The sequence below is a fragment of the Pteropus vampyrus genome, unplaced genomic scaffold, assembly GCF_000151845.1.
Source record: "Pteropus vampyrus isolate Shadow unplaced genomic scaffold, Pvam_2.0 Scaffold410, whole genome shotgun sequence".
Taxonomy (NCBI): Eukaryota; Metazoa; Chordata; class Mammalia; order Chiroptera; family Pteropodidae; genus Pteropus; species Pteropus vampyrus.
This window is the reverse complement of record NW_011889191.1, coordinates 68,866-87,998: the sequence shown is the minus strand read 5'-3', so window position 1 is coordinate 87,998 and position 19,133 is coordinate 68,866. Positions and strand designations below refer to the sequence as shown.

General features: G+C 34.4%; 1 protein-coding gene across 3 annotated transcripts in view; it reads right to left on the bottom strand.

Annotated features, from left to right (window-relative positions):
• The window catches only part of DPYD (dihydropyrimidine dehydrogenase), a 717,845-nt gene that overhangs the window by 669,116 nt on the left and 29,596 nt on the right, over nt 1–19,133 (bottom strand). For all 3 annotated transcript variants that reach the window (XM_011380852.2, XM_011380853.2, XM_023523771.1), the window contains one exon: nt 10,338–10,448. In XM_011380852.2, coding sequence (XP_011379154.1) covers nt 10,338–10,448 — 111 coding nt within the window. The remainder of the gene's footprint in view (nt 1–10,337; nt 10,449–19,133) is intronic.

Genomic DNA, 19,133 nt, shown 5'->3' with positions numbered 1-19,133 from the left:
CATCTGCCTTATTATACAGTACTTATTGACCTACAATACATCATACAATTCCAGTTTAATATTTATGACTACGCATTGAATTTCTGTATAAACAAATCAAATCAGTTTGGTTCCAGATCTTTTAGGTCCTTCTCAATATTATTAGACTAATATGTAATCTATATGACAATTTTTTCTCCAAAGAGAGATTTCCTTGTCAGACATTTAGAGGAAATATTTCTCTCTGAGGCCATTCTAAGAGAGGAACGCACGTCACCTTAGCACTCAGTACCTCTGCAGGGGTTCACACAAGGGACCATCAGCCAGGGTGGAGTCCCCATGACAACTCAGAGCTATAGCCTGAGATAAAACTGGGCAGGACAAAGGCATTGCACTGAAGCTTTTCGGAGAAGGAAAAGTGTGGCAAAAAAAAAAAAAAAAAAAAAAATCCCATGAAGGTAATTCATTCCAACTTTATACATATATTATTAGGCAGTGCTCAAAAAATCTGGTGTCTTTCTGTTCCTGTCTATCTCTGTCTCTGTGTCTGTCAGTCTCTCTCAAGCACGCACATACACACACACAATTGGCTGCCAGGAAATTTTCGAAAAATAAAGGAAATGCTCTGTTTTCCATTACTGTCCTTAGTATCTTCCTGTTCATTGCCTCTCCATGTCTTTTCATATTTATTCTGTTCTTTATCCACTGTCATGATGGACCTACATATGTAGTAACAGAAACAGACCTGGGCATACCATCCCATCAATGATAATAATGATAGGCAACAACACAACACTTAGGGTTAGGGTTATCTATAGGGTCGGGCATTGTTTTAAGTAAATTAGGCAAATTGACAAACAACAGCTGTAACAGCTATATCAGGTAGGTGCTATTATTATCCTCATTTACGGAAGAGAAAATAGAGGCAGGAAGAGATTGAGGAATTTACTCAAGGTCACAGAGGTAGTAAATGGCAGACCCAATAACTGAACATAATTAGTTTATCTCTGAAGACTTTCAGCTGATAGGTCAACCCTTTTGATTCCACTATCTTCTTTCATAAAAATCCAACCTCAAAGATAAGGAACCTAGCTTTAAAGAGAAAGTTTTCTATCTTTTGCTAACAAAACTAAATGAAACACACCTTACTTAAGTGAAAGTTTGTTTTATTTCAATTTAAACCCTGACTAGATATTTACACACCATTCTAATTAATGATAAAGTTGGTTATAAAACAAAAAAAACAACAACAAAAAAAAACAGAGCCACCGTTTAAGCATTATAAAAATTTCAAACTAAAGAAGAGCAAAATAAAAGTAACAGGGCTGACGGTTGACAATTACAAATGAGTTTAATTTGTGTGTCACATGGATGTGGAGAAAGTTGTGATCAGTCTGAAATAAATAATTAAAGCATAGCTTTCTTGTAAGGGCCTCAGGAAATCAAGAGTTAACACTTTTCTTCTTGTTAGTCAATTAACATTTTATTACATACTTCTGCTTGGAGAAAAAATCTCTGACAACACTAGTCTAAGTGTGGAATGAATTGCCAAGACAACACATACTTTCAAAGAGATAACCTGATATTTGGCAAAATTCTAAATTAGAGCATGTAACAAAGATTGTGCTGTCTTAGTGAGACGACATGCATTTTAATTAATTCTTAACCAGAAAATAGAAATTTCTGATAAATATAATTATTACTATCATCCTCATCATCATCTCTGTTATTGTTATTTGTACTGCTTTCTGCTAATCCCTCTGTCTCATCCCTTGGTATTGCCCACAGGCTACACTTCGACCATGCAGAACCGAAATTGTTTCAGGACTTTAAGTTCAACATACTTGCTCCTCTTAAGTCTTTTCGACATTTGTTGTACATGCTGGTGAAATCCCTCTTCTTTTTCCTTCCCTCCTTCCTTTGTATTTTCACCTTAAATTCTGTTTTCTCAGGGAGATCAATCTTGAATCCTGAGACCAGATTACACATTTCAGCTATGATTCCCACGGTTGGCTATCCTAACAAGAGTTGATGGTGAATGAGTTTAATGCCTGTGCAAAAGACATGAAGTTGTCAGTGTAAGATAAATGTGTGTCCCTTTCCCCACCACTTTCCACAGTTGCTGGCACATATTAGGTCCTCCATTAACATTTGGTAATTAATGAAATTGTAAAACTCAAATTTCAAGCAAATATTTACATTATGTAAGTCTTAAAAACTAGATAGAAAATCTTATCTGTAGTCATGTTATATAAATATGGAAAAGGCAATGTAATACATTCATTCTTTTAGAGGGCTCAATGCTATTAAAGGAACTTATTTCCAGCTACTGGACTGTGCCACAAGATATGCAAGAGATGCTCTTTGGAATTCATATGTCATATATGGGCAATGGAAATCAATCAATGATTTCATATTTTAATTGATGATTCCAGGTATCCTTTGTATCCTTAAAGAAACAGATCACCTAAAATTCTTCTGAAATCCATAACTAAACTTTAAGACTTGTACCAAAAGTGCCTTCCCACAAGTAGTATGCCACTATTTAAAAATAACTACTAGTTATGTGCCAACATTAATACAACAGAAGACCCCATCCCAATAACAAAATAAGAAAGTATACATATGTCTAAATGACCACATGGCAAAATTTTAGGTACAGAATCTTTATTTTACTTAAAGGTTTATACTCTGACAAGAAGATTTTTAGGTAGTCACATTTCACAGTATAATTTTACCTCTGTAAATTGTTCCCTCTGTTGAACTTTTAAACTTGCATTTTCTTTAAAGGGTTAAATAGTTTCTTCTAGTTAATGTCTATCCTAACATGCATACATAAAATTAATTACTAAATTTATCTAGTGATAACTTCTAACATCTGTGAAAAGTATGGAAAAAATTATCCAATAAAGCTCATTTCAAATATACTTATTTTAAAACTTATTTTCTAATTTATTACAATGTTCTCAACAAATGCAGCAGGATAATTGTTTTTTTATGTTCTTTTTTTTTTATTTTATTCAATTACAGTTGACATTCAGCATTATTTTATATTAGTTTCAGGTGTACAACATAATGGTTAGACATTTATATAATTTACTAGACTGATTAGTCTAGTACTCACCTGGCATTACCAATAGTTATTACGATATTATCGACTGTATTTCCTATGCTGTACTTTACATCCCTATGACTGTTTTGTAACTGCCAATTTATACTTCTTAATCTCTTTGTTCTTAAAATATAAATGGTAAAGCTATATTATAGCAGGTCCTCAAATAACATTTCATTCAACATTGTTTCCTTATAATATGAATAAGAAAAAAAGAAAAGATTCTCAGCCAGCGCCACAGTCTGTGTGGGGTTTGAATGTTCCCCTCAGGTCTGTGTGGGTTTTCTCTGGGTACTCTAGTTTTCTCCCATATCCCAGAGACGTGCCCATGAGGTAAGCTGGCATGTCTAAATTGTCCCAGACTGAGTGAGTTCTGGGTCTGTGTGCATGCCCTGCAATAGAAGGGTATCTTGTTCAGGTAGGGTCCCACCTGGCACCCTCAACTGCTGGGAGAGGCTCTGGCCACTGCAACCCTGAACTGGAATAAGTGGGTTGGAAAATCATCATCTTGTTTGTACTTATCTTTCTTAAATGTATGAGCTCACATTAATTCCCATGTTTAATATTAGAAGTGTTTTGGGTGTTCATTTAGTAGTTTGGTGATGTTTTTGTGACCAGAAATATGCCATAGGAACTTAACTCTTGTTTATATCAATTGGCCTCAAGTAAAATAGGTTTCCATATATGTCGTTTGGCTTAAAGTTGGTTTCCAAAATCCTAGTGATGACGTTAAGTGAGGATTCACTAGAATGATTTCAAAAATTCCAGGAATGCACAATGTGTGGAAACATTACTAAACAGTTGATGTAATGACGAAGGAAGCCCACTCACTTAGCCAGCAAGAAGTTCTGGGGCCACCTGTGCCATCCAAAGCCATCTGAGTCCCTGCTGCAGTTTGGCAGTTGCTATCCCAGTTTAAACAATAGTGGAGACATTCCTGGGTCCTGAGGCTGGCTGGTACCTCAAGGATGGCAGAAGACCTTTGGCTGGTTTTCAGGGCCAGTAGTATGTGAGGTAAGTGAGGTGCCTATGGAACACAGTTAAGGAGGCACTCACTTCAGGGTCCTGCAGTTACCATCTTAGCCCCGCAACATGGGGTTCTGATGGCCTTCCTGTTCTCATCTCCTTTTTCTATAGCGTCTCCCACCCAAAAAAAGAAGCTTGCTCTGCACTCTCTTCCCACCTCCACCAGACCTCATTTGAGAATCTTCAGGATGGAGAACTGAAATAATCATTAATTATGTTCAATTTAATTTAAAAATCACTTTATGGGGTAAGGGTAGTTTTGCTATAATCCCTCCTCCTTTCTCTTAGAAACTTACATATTAGGAAGAGAGATCACTGATTTTCATTTCTTGGAGGAAAAGATGTAAGTGCTGAAACCAGAGAAATAAAAAGAGTTTCTATCGGATTTGGGATTTCAGAAGTCAAGTTTTCAAGGAAACTGAAAAAACTTCAGTGAGTGACAGTAGATTTAGAAAGAAATGTGTGATGAGTTAAAAGTAATGTTTCTTCTTCAGCCCTAACTTCCCATCTAGACTATATGAAAATTTTCAGAATGGAAAGTCAAGACGAGGATCCAAAAGGAAGGCAATGGCCCAGAAATATTGGTAGTGTCCAGTCAGAAACAGGGAAACAGCAAATACTAGCCAGGTGCATGGAACTCATAAGATGGAGAACCTGTTACTTACCAACTAGAAGAAGCCTTAAGGGGGTGCCTAGACCATAATCTTCCAAACCCAATGTTAAGGGAACATTAGAACGATGGTCATGTGTTCAAGGCTGGCTTTGCAGCAGCAGAGAGGTGGTGGACAGGAAGAGACTTGGTGAATAGGAACGAAGGTGACTCCACGATGCTCACGATGGTCATTAGTGGACAGATGTCATGAAGCATCAGCAGGGCTCACCTCGCCTACCATACCTGCCACCAAGTCCCTAGGGACTCAGATGTTAGCCCAGAGAAATAAGGCGCACAGGTGGGTGGGTGACAACAGAGAAGAAAGGATCCTAAAAGTGACATTGACTAAGCTTCCACTCTTAGAGAAGCTCAAAATAGAAATTAAGTTCAATTATAGGAAAACAAAGGAGGTTATACTTCCTGCATGCTTGAGTTTCTAGCCTGATATTTGTATTCTCTATACACTGTACTTTTCACCTATTGAAGAAGGTATTAAGTTACAGAGAATGTTGATTTCGGTTTGTTTTTTTTTTTTATTTCAGAAACTCCTTCAGATACTGAGTCTGCTTTTGGAAAAAAACTATCGTCAACAACCAGGAAAGCAAGTTCAAGCTTGAGAAGTCGTTTTAGAATGTGGTGTAAGAAGAGAAAAGAGTAGAATAGGAATTACTTTCTTACTGTGAATCTGGTCAAAAGTTCACTCTGCTTTGGAGTTTAAAAATAGGAATCCATACTGTGAATGTAACATGTACCAATTGGAACTTGCATTTGGTAAAGTTTAACAGAAATGAGTAGCTGGGTTCCAAGCAAGACTGGCTCCACCTTCCCTTTCTGAATGAGATTAATTAATTGATAATTTTATTAACTATGTGGATTTTACCGCTTAACAGTTTCATAAACTTGAGAAGGAAAAATGGGCCCAGCAGACAAGGCCAGCTATAAGGATAATTTCCAAAGTATAAAAACAACCACATTTGGAAATCTCGTGTAAGAGGAAAAACACATTAACCTCTCCTTCCTTGTAGGAACTCCTCCACAATGCTCAATGCTCATCTCACCCCTCGTAGTGCTTCTCAGCTAAATTCTCACCTCTGCTACTTGTCCCAAACAAGTGTTCAGTGCCTTGCTGAACCACCCTGGAGCCTGCAGCAAAATGAAAGAGGTGTGCTCCTGTGTACATGTTTTATATATTTTTATACTATTTATCTTGATTACTGAGTCTTTTGATGTCCCCTTACATTCTGCACTGAGGCCAGTGCCTCACTCAACTCTCCCTAATCTTGTCCAAAGGTCCCAAAGGCCTAACCTCCACTCTCTTCTCACCTGAACTGTCTTCCTAGGCAATTCAACCCACAGGCTTTTAACTACCTACATATATTCAGATGATTCGAAACTCTTCACCTCCATCCTTGATGCCTTTACTGAGCTATAACTTTCATAACTAAACAGGATGTCCCACAGGCACATATCTAATAATTGGCTGTCTTTAATGCCTTCTTTATTATTTTCACCCAGGATATTTTCTGATTTGTAACATGTTCAGGTCTTAAAAAATTGCTAATGGAAAATGAGTGCAAAATATTTATGTAATTAGGATGGTTCAACATTTTCAAAAATGGCAAAAATAAACAGCAGTTATGGAAACACCTGCTTAAAAAATACTGGAAATAACTGTTTCGTGCTTCATTAACCAGTATAAACACATTTGCCAGGTTATATCTCCTACTGAATTCAGAATTTCCAATTAGAACTAGAATGGTATTAAACTGCCAAGGGAAGAAATTCCTGACTAACAAATTTCAGAACTGCCATTCTTAGGGGCACTTTCACAGGTCAAAAAGATGCTTATTTTCTAAGAAGATGCCTATTTTCTAATTTATTTATTAAAACCAAATTTGTATCTATTTTAATAGACAATTTTAGACTACTTATTTTGCAGATTTTATTCACCTTTGGGTAGTATTCAGCACAGTGCCTGAAATATGGTTGCTTCAAAGACCAAAGAAGAAAGAAGGAAGAAAGGCAGACAAGGAGAGAGAACTATATAACAGCTCAGAAAAAACTTCTTCTCTGGGACTCCAAAGAAACCCAACCAATAAGCAGAGAATAATAAGTCAGTGATTTTCTAAATCAAATCAAAACAGAATATTGTAAAGTCAAAGTAAAAGAGTCAGAAAATCAAATCAATAAAAAATAAAACTTTTATATCTGGTGATCAGAGACTTGGCTGAAAATGTACATTTTTGGTGTCTTCAGAAATGATGTAAGATCAATGGCCATAAATGTGACAACCATTGCAATCCCGTTTCCCTAACTTTGATTATCTATTTTCTCATGATCTTATTTGACTTTTCTAAGGAGGCTAGGGGATATACTGGAAAGGACACACTAGAGTCAGAAGACCAGACTTCTAGATCTGTCCGCGACATTAAATAATTTTAACAAGCTTAAGTAAATTATTTAAGATTTTCAGCATAGTCTTATCAATAAAACAAGGAAACAAATCGGAGTTGTTCATTTGCATCACAGTAAAAATCAAAAACAATATGTAAAGGTACTCCGGAAACTGGAGCACTCTACAAGAAAATATGTAATGCTTATGTCTACTATGTAAAAAATACATTAAAGAAGGGTGATATTTATTCATATATTCATTCAACAGATATTTAGTGAGCACTAACTGTTCTAGAATCTGGGAGCACAGCTAATGAAACAAAACATATAATGAACAAAACACAAAAATCCTTGTTCTTTTAGACTATATTCTAGTGGGAAAAGACACAATAAGTGCTATAACAGACAGTTATAAGTGCTATTAAAAAATTAAGCAGAGAAGTCTACGTAGAGTTACATAGGGGGGCTGGTTACAATTTTAAACAGGGTAGCTGGAGAAGGCCTTGCTGTGGTGACAATCATACAAAGCAAATTGTACAAACTCTGAGTAAACTGGAAAATCACTATAAGATTCCAAGCAGAGGAATTTTTAAAGGATTCCTCAGATGTATTAATAAGAAGAGACTCTACCAGGAAAGGGCATAAGCATAGAAACCATTTCAAGGCTATTAAAATAATCCAGGTGAGTGATAATGGTGGTAGCTTAGAAAGATTGACATGGTTGAAAATGGTGAGAGATAATCAGGTTCTGTATATATCTGAAGGCATAGCCAAAAGGATCTTCTAATTAATTAGGTATGGAAGGTGAGAGAAATAACAAAATTGGGAACTCAGATATTTTGCTCCTAGTGATAGAATAGATGGTGATGACTTCAGGAAGAATAGGTTTTGAAGGTAAAATCATATTTTGGATTTTCAACATATTAAATTTGAGATGCCTATTAGACATGCAAATACACAGAATAATCATTAAATACAGTGACGTTTAGTGCTTTTTCATGTAACATAGATTGTGAATATTTCTCCAGATTGTTAATTTATTTCAAAAATAATTTTAATGGTTGCAAAATTTACCACTAAATGGATTTGTCCTAATATACTTAACCATTGCCCAGTGGTTAGAATGTAGTGGGTTTTCCCCTTCATGTTTCTATATTGAATACATAATATTGGGACAATCCTCTTTCTACTTAATTCTTTATCTACATTTGTAATTCTTTTCTTAAGATGGTTTACTAGAAGATGAATTGCTGGGTGTGTTTTTGATAATTTAAAGGTATTGTTATGATCCAAACTGTAGCCTCCTAAATTTGTATGTTGAAGTCTTAACCCCTCTACCTCAGAATGTACCTGTATTTGGAGATGATAGTCTTTAAAGTGGTAATTAAAATAAGGTCATTAGGGTAGGTCCTAATCTAGTATGACTGGTGTCATTATAAGGGGAAATTTGGACAGGCATGTACAGAGGGAAGACCATGTAGAGACACAGGAAAAGACAGCCATCTATAAGACAAGAGAGAAGCCGCTGAAGAAACCAACCTGCTGACACCTTGATCCCAGATTCTCAGCCTCCAGAACATTAAGAAAACAATTTCTGTTCTTTCACCGGCCAGTCCATGGTACTTTGTCATGACAGCCCCAGCAAACTAACACAGGCGTAATGAGTACTGTCAAAAATATTATCCAATTGCTTTCTAGGAAATTGTGCCAAGATATATATTTAATGGAGAAAGCCCATCTCACTGCATCTTTGCCAATTATAAAGAATAGGATAAAATATTCTTTTTATTCAATTTAGAAGATAACATTATGGAATAAAAATGGTAACTTCCACAAAATACAATAATAACAACAATTATAATAAAGAAAGACTCTCCTTCTAAATAAAACCCTGATCACTAATTGTTTAATAATGTATAAATGAGACCTCAGAGAAGTCACTGAATTTATCTGAATTATAGTTCTCACACTTTTAAAGTGAGAGATTTAGACTTGAAAATCTTTAATGGCTTTCGATGTTCAAAAATTACATGATTTTTTTTTTTTTTTACAGTGCTCTTCAGTTGTTCATAACATTATACAGGATCATGCTTTATAGTCAGCTTATTCCTTGATCTAATATAGACCACACTAGTGTCCTTCCAGAGATCTCTACCGGGATTGTCATAGAAGAATGCAAAGCTCAAGAACTGGAGGAAGGAAAACAATTTTAAACCCAGGTCTGCTTTTAAGTGGTTGTGTTATCATCTCAGGTCATATCATTTCTCTGTATTTCTATTTTTTGCTTCATTCAAGAAACTTCGTTAGGTGGCCAGTGATAGAAAAATAAAAAATCATGTTAACAAATACATTTGCACATACCCTAAATTCCCTCCCTCAAAGAGTTTATATGTAGGAATGAAGGAAGAAGTACATAAAAATAAACTGAAATCATTATATTAGACAGTACATGCAAAGTACCAAAAGAGCTAATGTTAAATAAGCTAATGTTATTAACTATCTGACTAATTAACTTGGGAAAATTAATGTTGAGGAAATTAATTTTAGGAAATCAGGTAAAAGGAAATTGCTTTATAAATGTAAAGATTTATAACCCCTAAGACAGCATTTTAAATATTGCTTTGGAGGTTGTACTCACCCCCCATTTATGGTTTTACAGCCTCACCCATGTAATCACCTAATAGGTGCAATTAATTAATATTCTAGCAATGAGTAATCTCAGAAATTTTTGTTCCTGCACCAAACATGAATTATTACATGTCCATATTGAACATCTCATGTCATACGTTCCCCAAAAGCATACTTTATAACAGTTTGTATATACCAGTTCACCTTTCTTCAGTTGAATTACATCTGCAATATGGAAACTTTTCCTTACCATAGCGTCATGCAAAACAATTTTAAGATAAATTTTATAAATATTTAATAAAATAAATTTTGGCACCAAACTAAATTTATATAATGTTTAACTATTTCAACAGGCTTTTTAAGAAGTAAAATTTAGCACACTTTTGAGATTATTCAAATATAAAATATTTAAAATAAGAAAAAAAATCACGGCTGTACTTTACACATATTTAATTGTATTTCTAAGTATATGTACAATTTTGTCTTACGATGTGTAGATATTGTAAAATAATTCTCAGTGTGAAATCATGTATCAGTGGTACTTACAAAGCAGTTCTTATCGGGATTTCTTTTCCAATGCTTCTTGTCCAATTTTTTAGCCGAAGTGGAACGCAGAGTTGCATGAGTTTGTATTCGAGGATTTAAAGCCAGGATACTCTGAAGACAGTATAAATAATGTATAAACATTTGTAAATATATCGACATTAAAAATTCAACTTATTATTTTGACATATACTAAAATATACTAAAGATGTATACTAAAAATGTTGTTTTCCCCTTATACTATCATAATACCACAACAAACTTATCTCAAGTCATCATTTATTAGGTGATATCCTAGCTGATTTTATAAGAGTATTTATTAATGATAATATGAAGGATCTTAAAATCATAACAAATGGCTCTTAATAGAAATTCTATACTTAGTATTTTTAGATGAGAATATCAGAAAAAGAGGTACCTTATTCTAGATTTGATTTAAAATAGTATAACAATATTCCTCACTTTTAGGTTTTCAGAGTTTACAAATTGCTTTCACATGCACTATCTAATTTAACTTACATCAACTATTATCATCTCAAATAAATTCAGGATAGTTAAGTAACCTGCTAGAGATCTCACAATTAATATGCAAAGGGACCAAATTAGGACTCAGTTTTTCTGAGAGTTGGGCTTATATTCAAATACATCCAAAGATAAAATTTACATTTTACTATGACTGTGTGAGGTATAAAGTAGAATAGAAGCCATTTAAACTACATATGTAAATAATATTATACAGCATCTGAGTAACTCAATGAAGAATTGATTTTAAAGCCCTGTCTTCGGCAAGCCTTTAAAACATAACCATTAGGGGTCACTTGCAGAGGGTGGTATGTGGACCTCTGTAGATCAACTCCCCAGCAAAACAAACATAACTGATAAAAATTAATAAAAGTAAGACACTTTTAAAGTCTCCAGAAATTGCCTTAATGTCAGACAGCAAATGAAGAAACACTTATTAAAGAAAAATCTATTAAAAGCTGGTAAGAATGGTGAGGGTCTACGGCATTTAAAGTACAAGTTGCTTCCACTCTCCACATTCCCAGTTCAGCATAACAGAAATTCCCCTCAGGTGAGTGCAGCCAAAACACAGGGACCCCTCTACCCACGGCTTCTAGTTAAGGTTGTGGTTTCTCCCAGGGAGGAGCAGGCCGTCAGTATTTCTCATCTCCTTCCCCTCTACTGTACCCCCTCCCCCGCCACACGGCTACCCACTACACTGCAGCTAAACTCCAGGAATGTGCAGCTGAGAAGTCAGGAGCTCCCTTGCTTGGACCAGTTCCCACTAACAAGGAAGAGGATCTACCTCGGGAGCAGCATGCCAACAACTCTGGGGTCCTAATCACCCTCAGCTCAGCTTACTCACAGTCTGGAGTTAGCACACTAGGAAAAGCAAACCAAAAGCAGAGGCTACTGCCTACACCAGTGCCCTGCTCATAAAGCAAGGGAGTCACGCTGAGAGAAGCAGGCCACTGTCACCATCCCTAGCTCTGGGGCTGTGGCTCAGAGATTTTTCTACAAGGAAGAGGAAGGCCATAAGAACAGACAGCTCTCCCAAAAGGAACTGACTTTATTTGACTTAGTATGTGGAGAAGTTCAAGCCTAAGGGCATTCTCAAAAACAATAAAGATTTTGATGGCAAACAACTAAGAGGAGGCTGGCAACTCCAAGACGGTAACAAACTAAATCATAAGGCAGATAGTTTACCAGAGAGAATCAGGGAAAGAAATAACTAAGAACAGCTCCCCTGGGATCACACGAAATCTCAGATTCATCTCAAAAACTGCCCCTGCAAAGAAACTCAAATTTAATTGAATCTCACTGTAGGGCAATTTGTACCCTAAGGCATTGTCAAAAATAATAGAACAATCAACCAGAAATCAATGGAGACTAATAGCTGGGTGTGGTACCAACACAAGTAGATAGTTTAACAGAGCAATCAGGGGAAAAGGCATAGAGAGCCCTGTTAAAACCACTGTCATCACAGTTATTATGCACATGCCCAAGTCTTCACCCTATGTGAGTGCCATCAGAGGTTCACACTGTGAGGGAAATAAACTTCCCTGAAATAATCCATCAAGTCACCAGACAAATAAGCAAACAATAACAAGCCTCCATCTGGGGGGAGGGGAGGAGGTACTAGTATCCAGAATTGCTAAAATTTGTTACCTAAAATGTTCAGTTTTTAATTAAAAAACAATAAGACATTCAAAGAAATAGGATTGTGTGATCCATATAAGGAAAAAAAGCAGGCAACAGAAACTGCCTTTCAGAGGACTCAGGTGTCAAATTTATCAAAAACTTTAAAGCAGGCATTAGAAGGAAGGTATGATGACAATGTCTCAACAAATACAGAACATCCATATAGAGAAAAATTTATAAGAAAAAAGACAAACGGACATTCTGGAGCTGAAAACTGCACAATAATTAAATTTAAAAAAACTTGGTTGAGGGAGTCAGTAGTAGATTTGAACTGGTAAAAGATCAACAAACAAATATAGATCAAGAGAGATTATGCAATCTGATGAACAGAGAGAAAAAAAGAATAAAAAGATTGACACTTAAAGATATGTGGTACACTATTAAGTAAACCAAAACATTGTAATGGGAGTACAAAGAGAGGAAAGAAAGGAGGGGGAAAAAAATATAAGAAGTAATGACTGAAAACTTCCCAAATTTGATTTAAAAGAGAAAGAGAGAAAGAAAGAAAGAAAGAAGAAAACCACTTAAACTATACATCCAAAATCTCAATAAAGAGTCCACACATAAACATGGTAGTAAAAATCCTAAAACTCAACACCAAAAAGAAAGTCTTGGAAGCAGCAAGAGAAAAAAATCCTTCATGGTGTACAAGAGAACTCTGAGTTTAACAGCTGACTTCACATCCTTCACATATGGAACAATAGATGTCATAAGGTAGTGAGATGAGATTTTCAAAGTACTGAGAAAAAAAACCTATCAACCAAGAATCTTATGCTCAAGGCAAAAATAACAAAAAAGAAATAGACTTAAACGGCATTCTAAATCATTTAGACCTAATAGATATCTATAGAACACTCCACCCAACAGCAGCAGAATACGCATTCTTTTCAAGTGTGCCTGGAACATTTTCTAGGATAGACCATATGCTAGGCCATAAAACAAGTCTCAAGGAATTTGAAAAACTTAAAATTACACGAAATCATTCTCCAACCACAATGGAATGGAATTAGATATCAATAACAGAAAGAAATTTGGGGAATTCACATACAACATAAATATAGTAAATCTTATGCTGAGAGAAGCCAGTTATTAAATACCACATATTGTATAATTCCATTTATATAAAATGTCCAGAATAGGCAAATTTATAGAGACGGAAAGTAGATTGTGGTTTCCAGGAGCTGGGGAATTAGAGAAAAATGAGTCCTGCTAAAAGGAACATGGTTTCTTTTGGGGGTAATAAAATTGATTGTGGTGATGGTAGCACAACTGTGAATATATTAAAAGCCTCAGAATTCTACACTTCATATGGGTGAATGGTGTGGTATGTGAATTATATCTCAATAAAGCTGTTACCAAAAAAAAAAAAATCACTAAATTCTACATTCTGTGGATTTCATTATATTCTCTATTTACTCTAAGAAACATCTTTGGGACTTAATTTATTGGCCCAATAGAAATGATGATTATTTTTAGTAATTCTTATATATAATGGACATAATATTTTTCAATCTATCTGTTTACATGTCCATATCTTCTGGACAGCAAACATCCAAGTGAGTCATAAGTCTTTAATGGTTTATTCCTTAGAAAATAATGCTAAAGCAACCTATTAATAGGAGCCAACACTAAAAATATAATTATTGTCATTTTTATACAAAAAATTAAAAATATTTTCTTATTATAAAATAAATGCAGTTTTTTTGTCTAGTAATTTAACCTTGAACCATTACTAATCTTACATTAATTCAAACCAATAAATAAAAAGATGACATTTTTTAAAGGTAGTTATTGTGCCCAACATTTAAAGCAAAAACAAACAATAAAAAAACCTGTGTAACATGCAAGAAAGACAGCTGCATTTATTTTAGTTTTTACTCTCATAATCCATATTGTGATAAATGATTATGTTTATCTATGTCAGCAGAGTAATGTAACTTCTGAGAATAAGCACTCCGAATGCAATTTATTGGCTGTTTATCACGGTAACTTTTCCTTTACATAGCATAAGTAGAAAGTATAACATAACATAAAATATTGGGTTAACCTTTTGCAAAAAGGCAGTGACTTGAATTTAATGGATCTTGGGTAAAAATAAATTGAATTGTGGAAAATGGTTACCAAGGATTTGACTTAATAATATTCCAAATGAAAAGTGTATAAAATAAAAATACAGGACATGAGTGTTTGAGAGCTGTTAAAAACAATTTTCAAAAGCAAGACTTTTTAAAACTAAATGTCAATATCATCAATAACTAAAGAGCTGGCAGAATACAGGAGAATTCTAAATTACATTCTTCCTAAGAAAAAACCAAAGCCAGGTTCTAACAGGATCACGGGTTTCCCTCTCTAGATAAATTGAGCACTTAAAGAGGCCTGTTAACCCTTTCAAATTTAAGATATTTTACTTATAGAGGGAGATTTTCTCCCATGCAAAGAATTTGGCCTTTACCTTTCCCAATCACTTTCAGTAACACAATAAAAATGTACTGATGATTCTAGAGGCAGAATAACAGAATTTGATAACATTTCACTTCACCGACTTTACTTAGTTTAGGAAATGAAAGAATATGAGACGCTTACGCAAGAGATCAAATCAGGGTTATGTATTGTCACTGCAGTTGTCTGTCAACACTATTCTGGGAAATGGTTATAATGTTGCAATATACAAACTAGAATTCTGCATCTTAGAGGTATATTTCCATACTAACAGAGAGAGCACAAAAAGAGTCCAGATTGACTACAACCACAGGTCCTTACTTCTCAAATAAAATCATTAAGTCATAGCCTGAAAATATTGGAACTGCAATACTATTTGAGAGTCACCCAGACAACATGTCTTCTTTCTAAAAATATGGCTTTGTTTTATATCACAATATTGATTTTCCAAACATAATGAGCCATTAAGCATCTTTCACTCTTTGCATTTTAAATTATAAACAAATGTTTCCTCTTCAGTACTGGTCATTACTTTCTATAATTCTGAGCCATTAAAATGATGCACACACACTGACATTTTAGATTTACAGGCTGAACTTGAAGTATATTTTGTCTTATTTAAATTATCCCTAAATTTTGTCTTCGATGGCTTATGCTAAGTCTACTATAAGTTGTCTCCTACCTTCCAGAGCATCAAGTAAAAAAAAATAAAATAAAAAACTTGCATTTCTCATGTTTTGATAATTGGGCATAAATATCTTGATCTTGATAAAACATTATACTGTGCTGCCATTTTTCACCTCAATAAACATTCTAGCTAACAGGAAAACAGAAATACCTTTTGATTTCTACTTTAGATCAGTATCTGTTGCTTCATTCAGACAACATGCTAACAAATGTTGATTGATAGAGAACTGAACTTTTCAGTACTTACTTGCTTATTGATCTCAAGCAATTATCTCATCCTTTGCCACATATGTCAGAAGTCATAGTGTAGGGTAAATTTAAAGAAGTATTTTAGGAATTTACCAAGGTACCTTTGGTTCTTGGATAAACTCAGACTGATATGGCCAGTCTCCCACTGGGTTGGGAGAAAAGGGAATAATTTTGAACCCTATGCCAACAAACAATCTCAAGGTCTAAAACCTTAGAAATCCATGATAATCAGTCCTGCTCAAGGTCTTTCACATTTTCATAATTTTTTAAATACACTCCCATTCTTTGCCCTGGTCAGGCTTCTTTTCCTTTAGCTTGGATTACCTTTCCAAGTAATTTAACTTCCACTTTTTTATTTACTAGCTCTATACAAAGATCAGTTTTTCCTTCATGTGCAATGCCTAACTCATTGCAGTTGATAAATAACTAATAAAGAAAGAGTCTCTGACAGCCCTAATTCTTACAACTCTCATTTTATTAAGTATTCACTAAGCACTTTGCACTCTGCACCGTGTTTGAGGTTAAATTTGGACTTAGATCTTAGCCTTCCATTTTTTCTGGTTACTTAAACTCTTGATCTCTCTACTGCTTCAACTATAAAATGGTGATTAGTAATAGTAGCTGCCTCATAGGGTTGTTTGGAGGATTAAATAAGATGATACATAAAACCACAAAGAATGATGCATGCAGTAAGTGCTTATTACATGTTATTAGTTAGTATGTGATAGAACTAGATTTTAGACTCCATTTAACCAATGTGTATTCCTGCTGCTATATTGCCACTTCTGAATATATACACGGGAATCATTTTTCTAAAGTACAGGAATATGAAAAATAAAGGCAACAGGTGAAAGCATAACTATGAAAAAGATAGAATAAAAAATAGAGATGTATCCCAAGTGAAAGTCATCAGTCCCTGTACATATCTTCGCCCTAAGCCAGTAATTTCAAAGGCAGACTGCCTAAAAAATGCAATATGCTCTTCACAAATTAATATGGCAGTGTGAAAGCGTCACGAAATTCAAATACAGACTTTTAAAATCCACTACATACATACAGCAATGTAGATATCATTTTATAATGCATAAGACAGTATATAATTCGTGACCTTTGGTCCCAACATGTTTAGGTGAATTCACATTACATTTCCTTCCTAGAAAAGACCAAAAGTGATGAATTTATAAAACATCAAAAACCTCATCAACTGGAAGTGAATGAACCCCTGAGAATGCTAGTCACACTGCCTGGGAAATTTGATTCATTCCTATTGAACAAATAGTTAACACAAATAAAATAGTTCATGCGTCTTAAAATATCACATTCACCATGTCACTCTCCTATTCAACAAGCAAAGGTCTGCCACCCGAAGCGTGGTTTGGCTTTGCAAGGCCCAGTGACTTTCCTTCACTTACAGAATACACACCACACACCAGGCACCTTAGTGCTCTCGAATTGGAAAAAAACTTTTTTTTTATCGTTTTTCAGAAAAGATTGAGAACTCAAACATAGGAACCATAACTTATACATTTGATATCAATTTTTAATACAGAACACAGCATTCCAAAGGTGGTTGGAATTAGACATTATACTAGTCAGCTCTGGATGCTATGAAAGAATCTCAGAAATTAAATGGCTTAAACAACAGACATTTCTTTTTCACAGTTCTGGAGGCTGAGAATTCCAAGATGAAGGTGCTGGTCTATTCAGTGAAAGTCCACTTCCTGGCTTGAGACAGCCACCTACTCACTGTGTCCTCATAGGGTAGAGAGACACAAAGGGCTCTCTTGTGTCTCTTCTTGTAAGGCACTACCCTCATTATGAGGCCTCTCTCATGACCTCATCTAACCCTAATTACTTCCCAAAGGCCCCATCTCCAAATACTATCAATTGAGTGTCGGGACTTCAACATATGAAATTTAAGGGAGATACAAACATTCAGTCTGTAACAGTCATGGAAAGGGTTCTACTCTCTGTGGAACTATGCAAATGATGCTAATACTGAGCATTAACTTAAAAGGTGGCTTTACCTTAAGATTGCAAATGGTACCACTTTAAGTCCACAGTTTTATTTATTTACTTATCAAGAAGAAACTTCAGAAAAACAAAAAAGGTATAATATTATATTGTTTAAATTAAAAAAACAAAAACCACATTAACAAATAAATTAATAATAGCCATTAATTATGTCTTCCTTCATTCTTAAAACCATTTAAATAGCAAATCATTAATAATATGCATACTAATTTATGTGCTATTTATATATTTTCATTGCAGGAACTGAAAATACATATTATGTACAAATACTTAAAAGTAATATCAAAAGAGATCAGAATCTGTACTACAGCTATTTTATTGTAAAATTTCACTACTTTAATTATAAATTGCTTTTTTACTTAGTATAATGCTGCAAAGCATCCATGCATTATATAGCCAAATGAAAAATCAATATTTGGAAAAGGCATAACTATAAAAATCCATGTTAAAATAATACTTTGTATTTACAAGATTTGAGCAAATATATGAATCTATGTATAAAAACATAAGATAAATTATGAAAGGAGAGAACTGATTAGGATTATTACATTACCAAAAAAAATTCACCAGGGTAACTAAGAAAATTCTTATTTGAAAAATTTATACTTTTTCATTCAAGAAAAATTATTCAGTTTATTTCAAAACTCGCTTTACAGAAATTGTTTGGCTTCAAAGTAATTATTATGATTTACCCTTAATCTATTAACTTTTGTGTACAAGATACACTGGTTTTCAAAAGAGTTATATTTACATTTTAGTTTAAGAGAGGCTAAGTGTATACCAGCATGCTAAAAATAAAGCAGTACTTGGCCAACAAATAGAAAAGCTAGAAAACAAGACTTAAACAGAAAAAAGGAAGTAAGATCTGTGCTAATTGAGTTTACGTTCTTTAAAAATTAACTAAATTGAGCAAGTAGCATGATTTTCAGGTTCACAAAATTACAATACAGTAATGATTGACTAGTTGTCCTTCATTGATATGGTTAACAGCCAAAAGGAAACATGCATGGGTTAGCAAGTGACTTATATCAGAAATAAGAACTAAAATAATTTTTAAAAACCAATTAATTTTTGGACATTACTAATATAAAGGATTATCATAAGATACTCTTTCTTTTGAGAAGGATAAGAGTGTGGCAAGGAATATATGGTAAGTTGGGGAGCCAAACTATTTGAAATCAAGAAAAT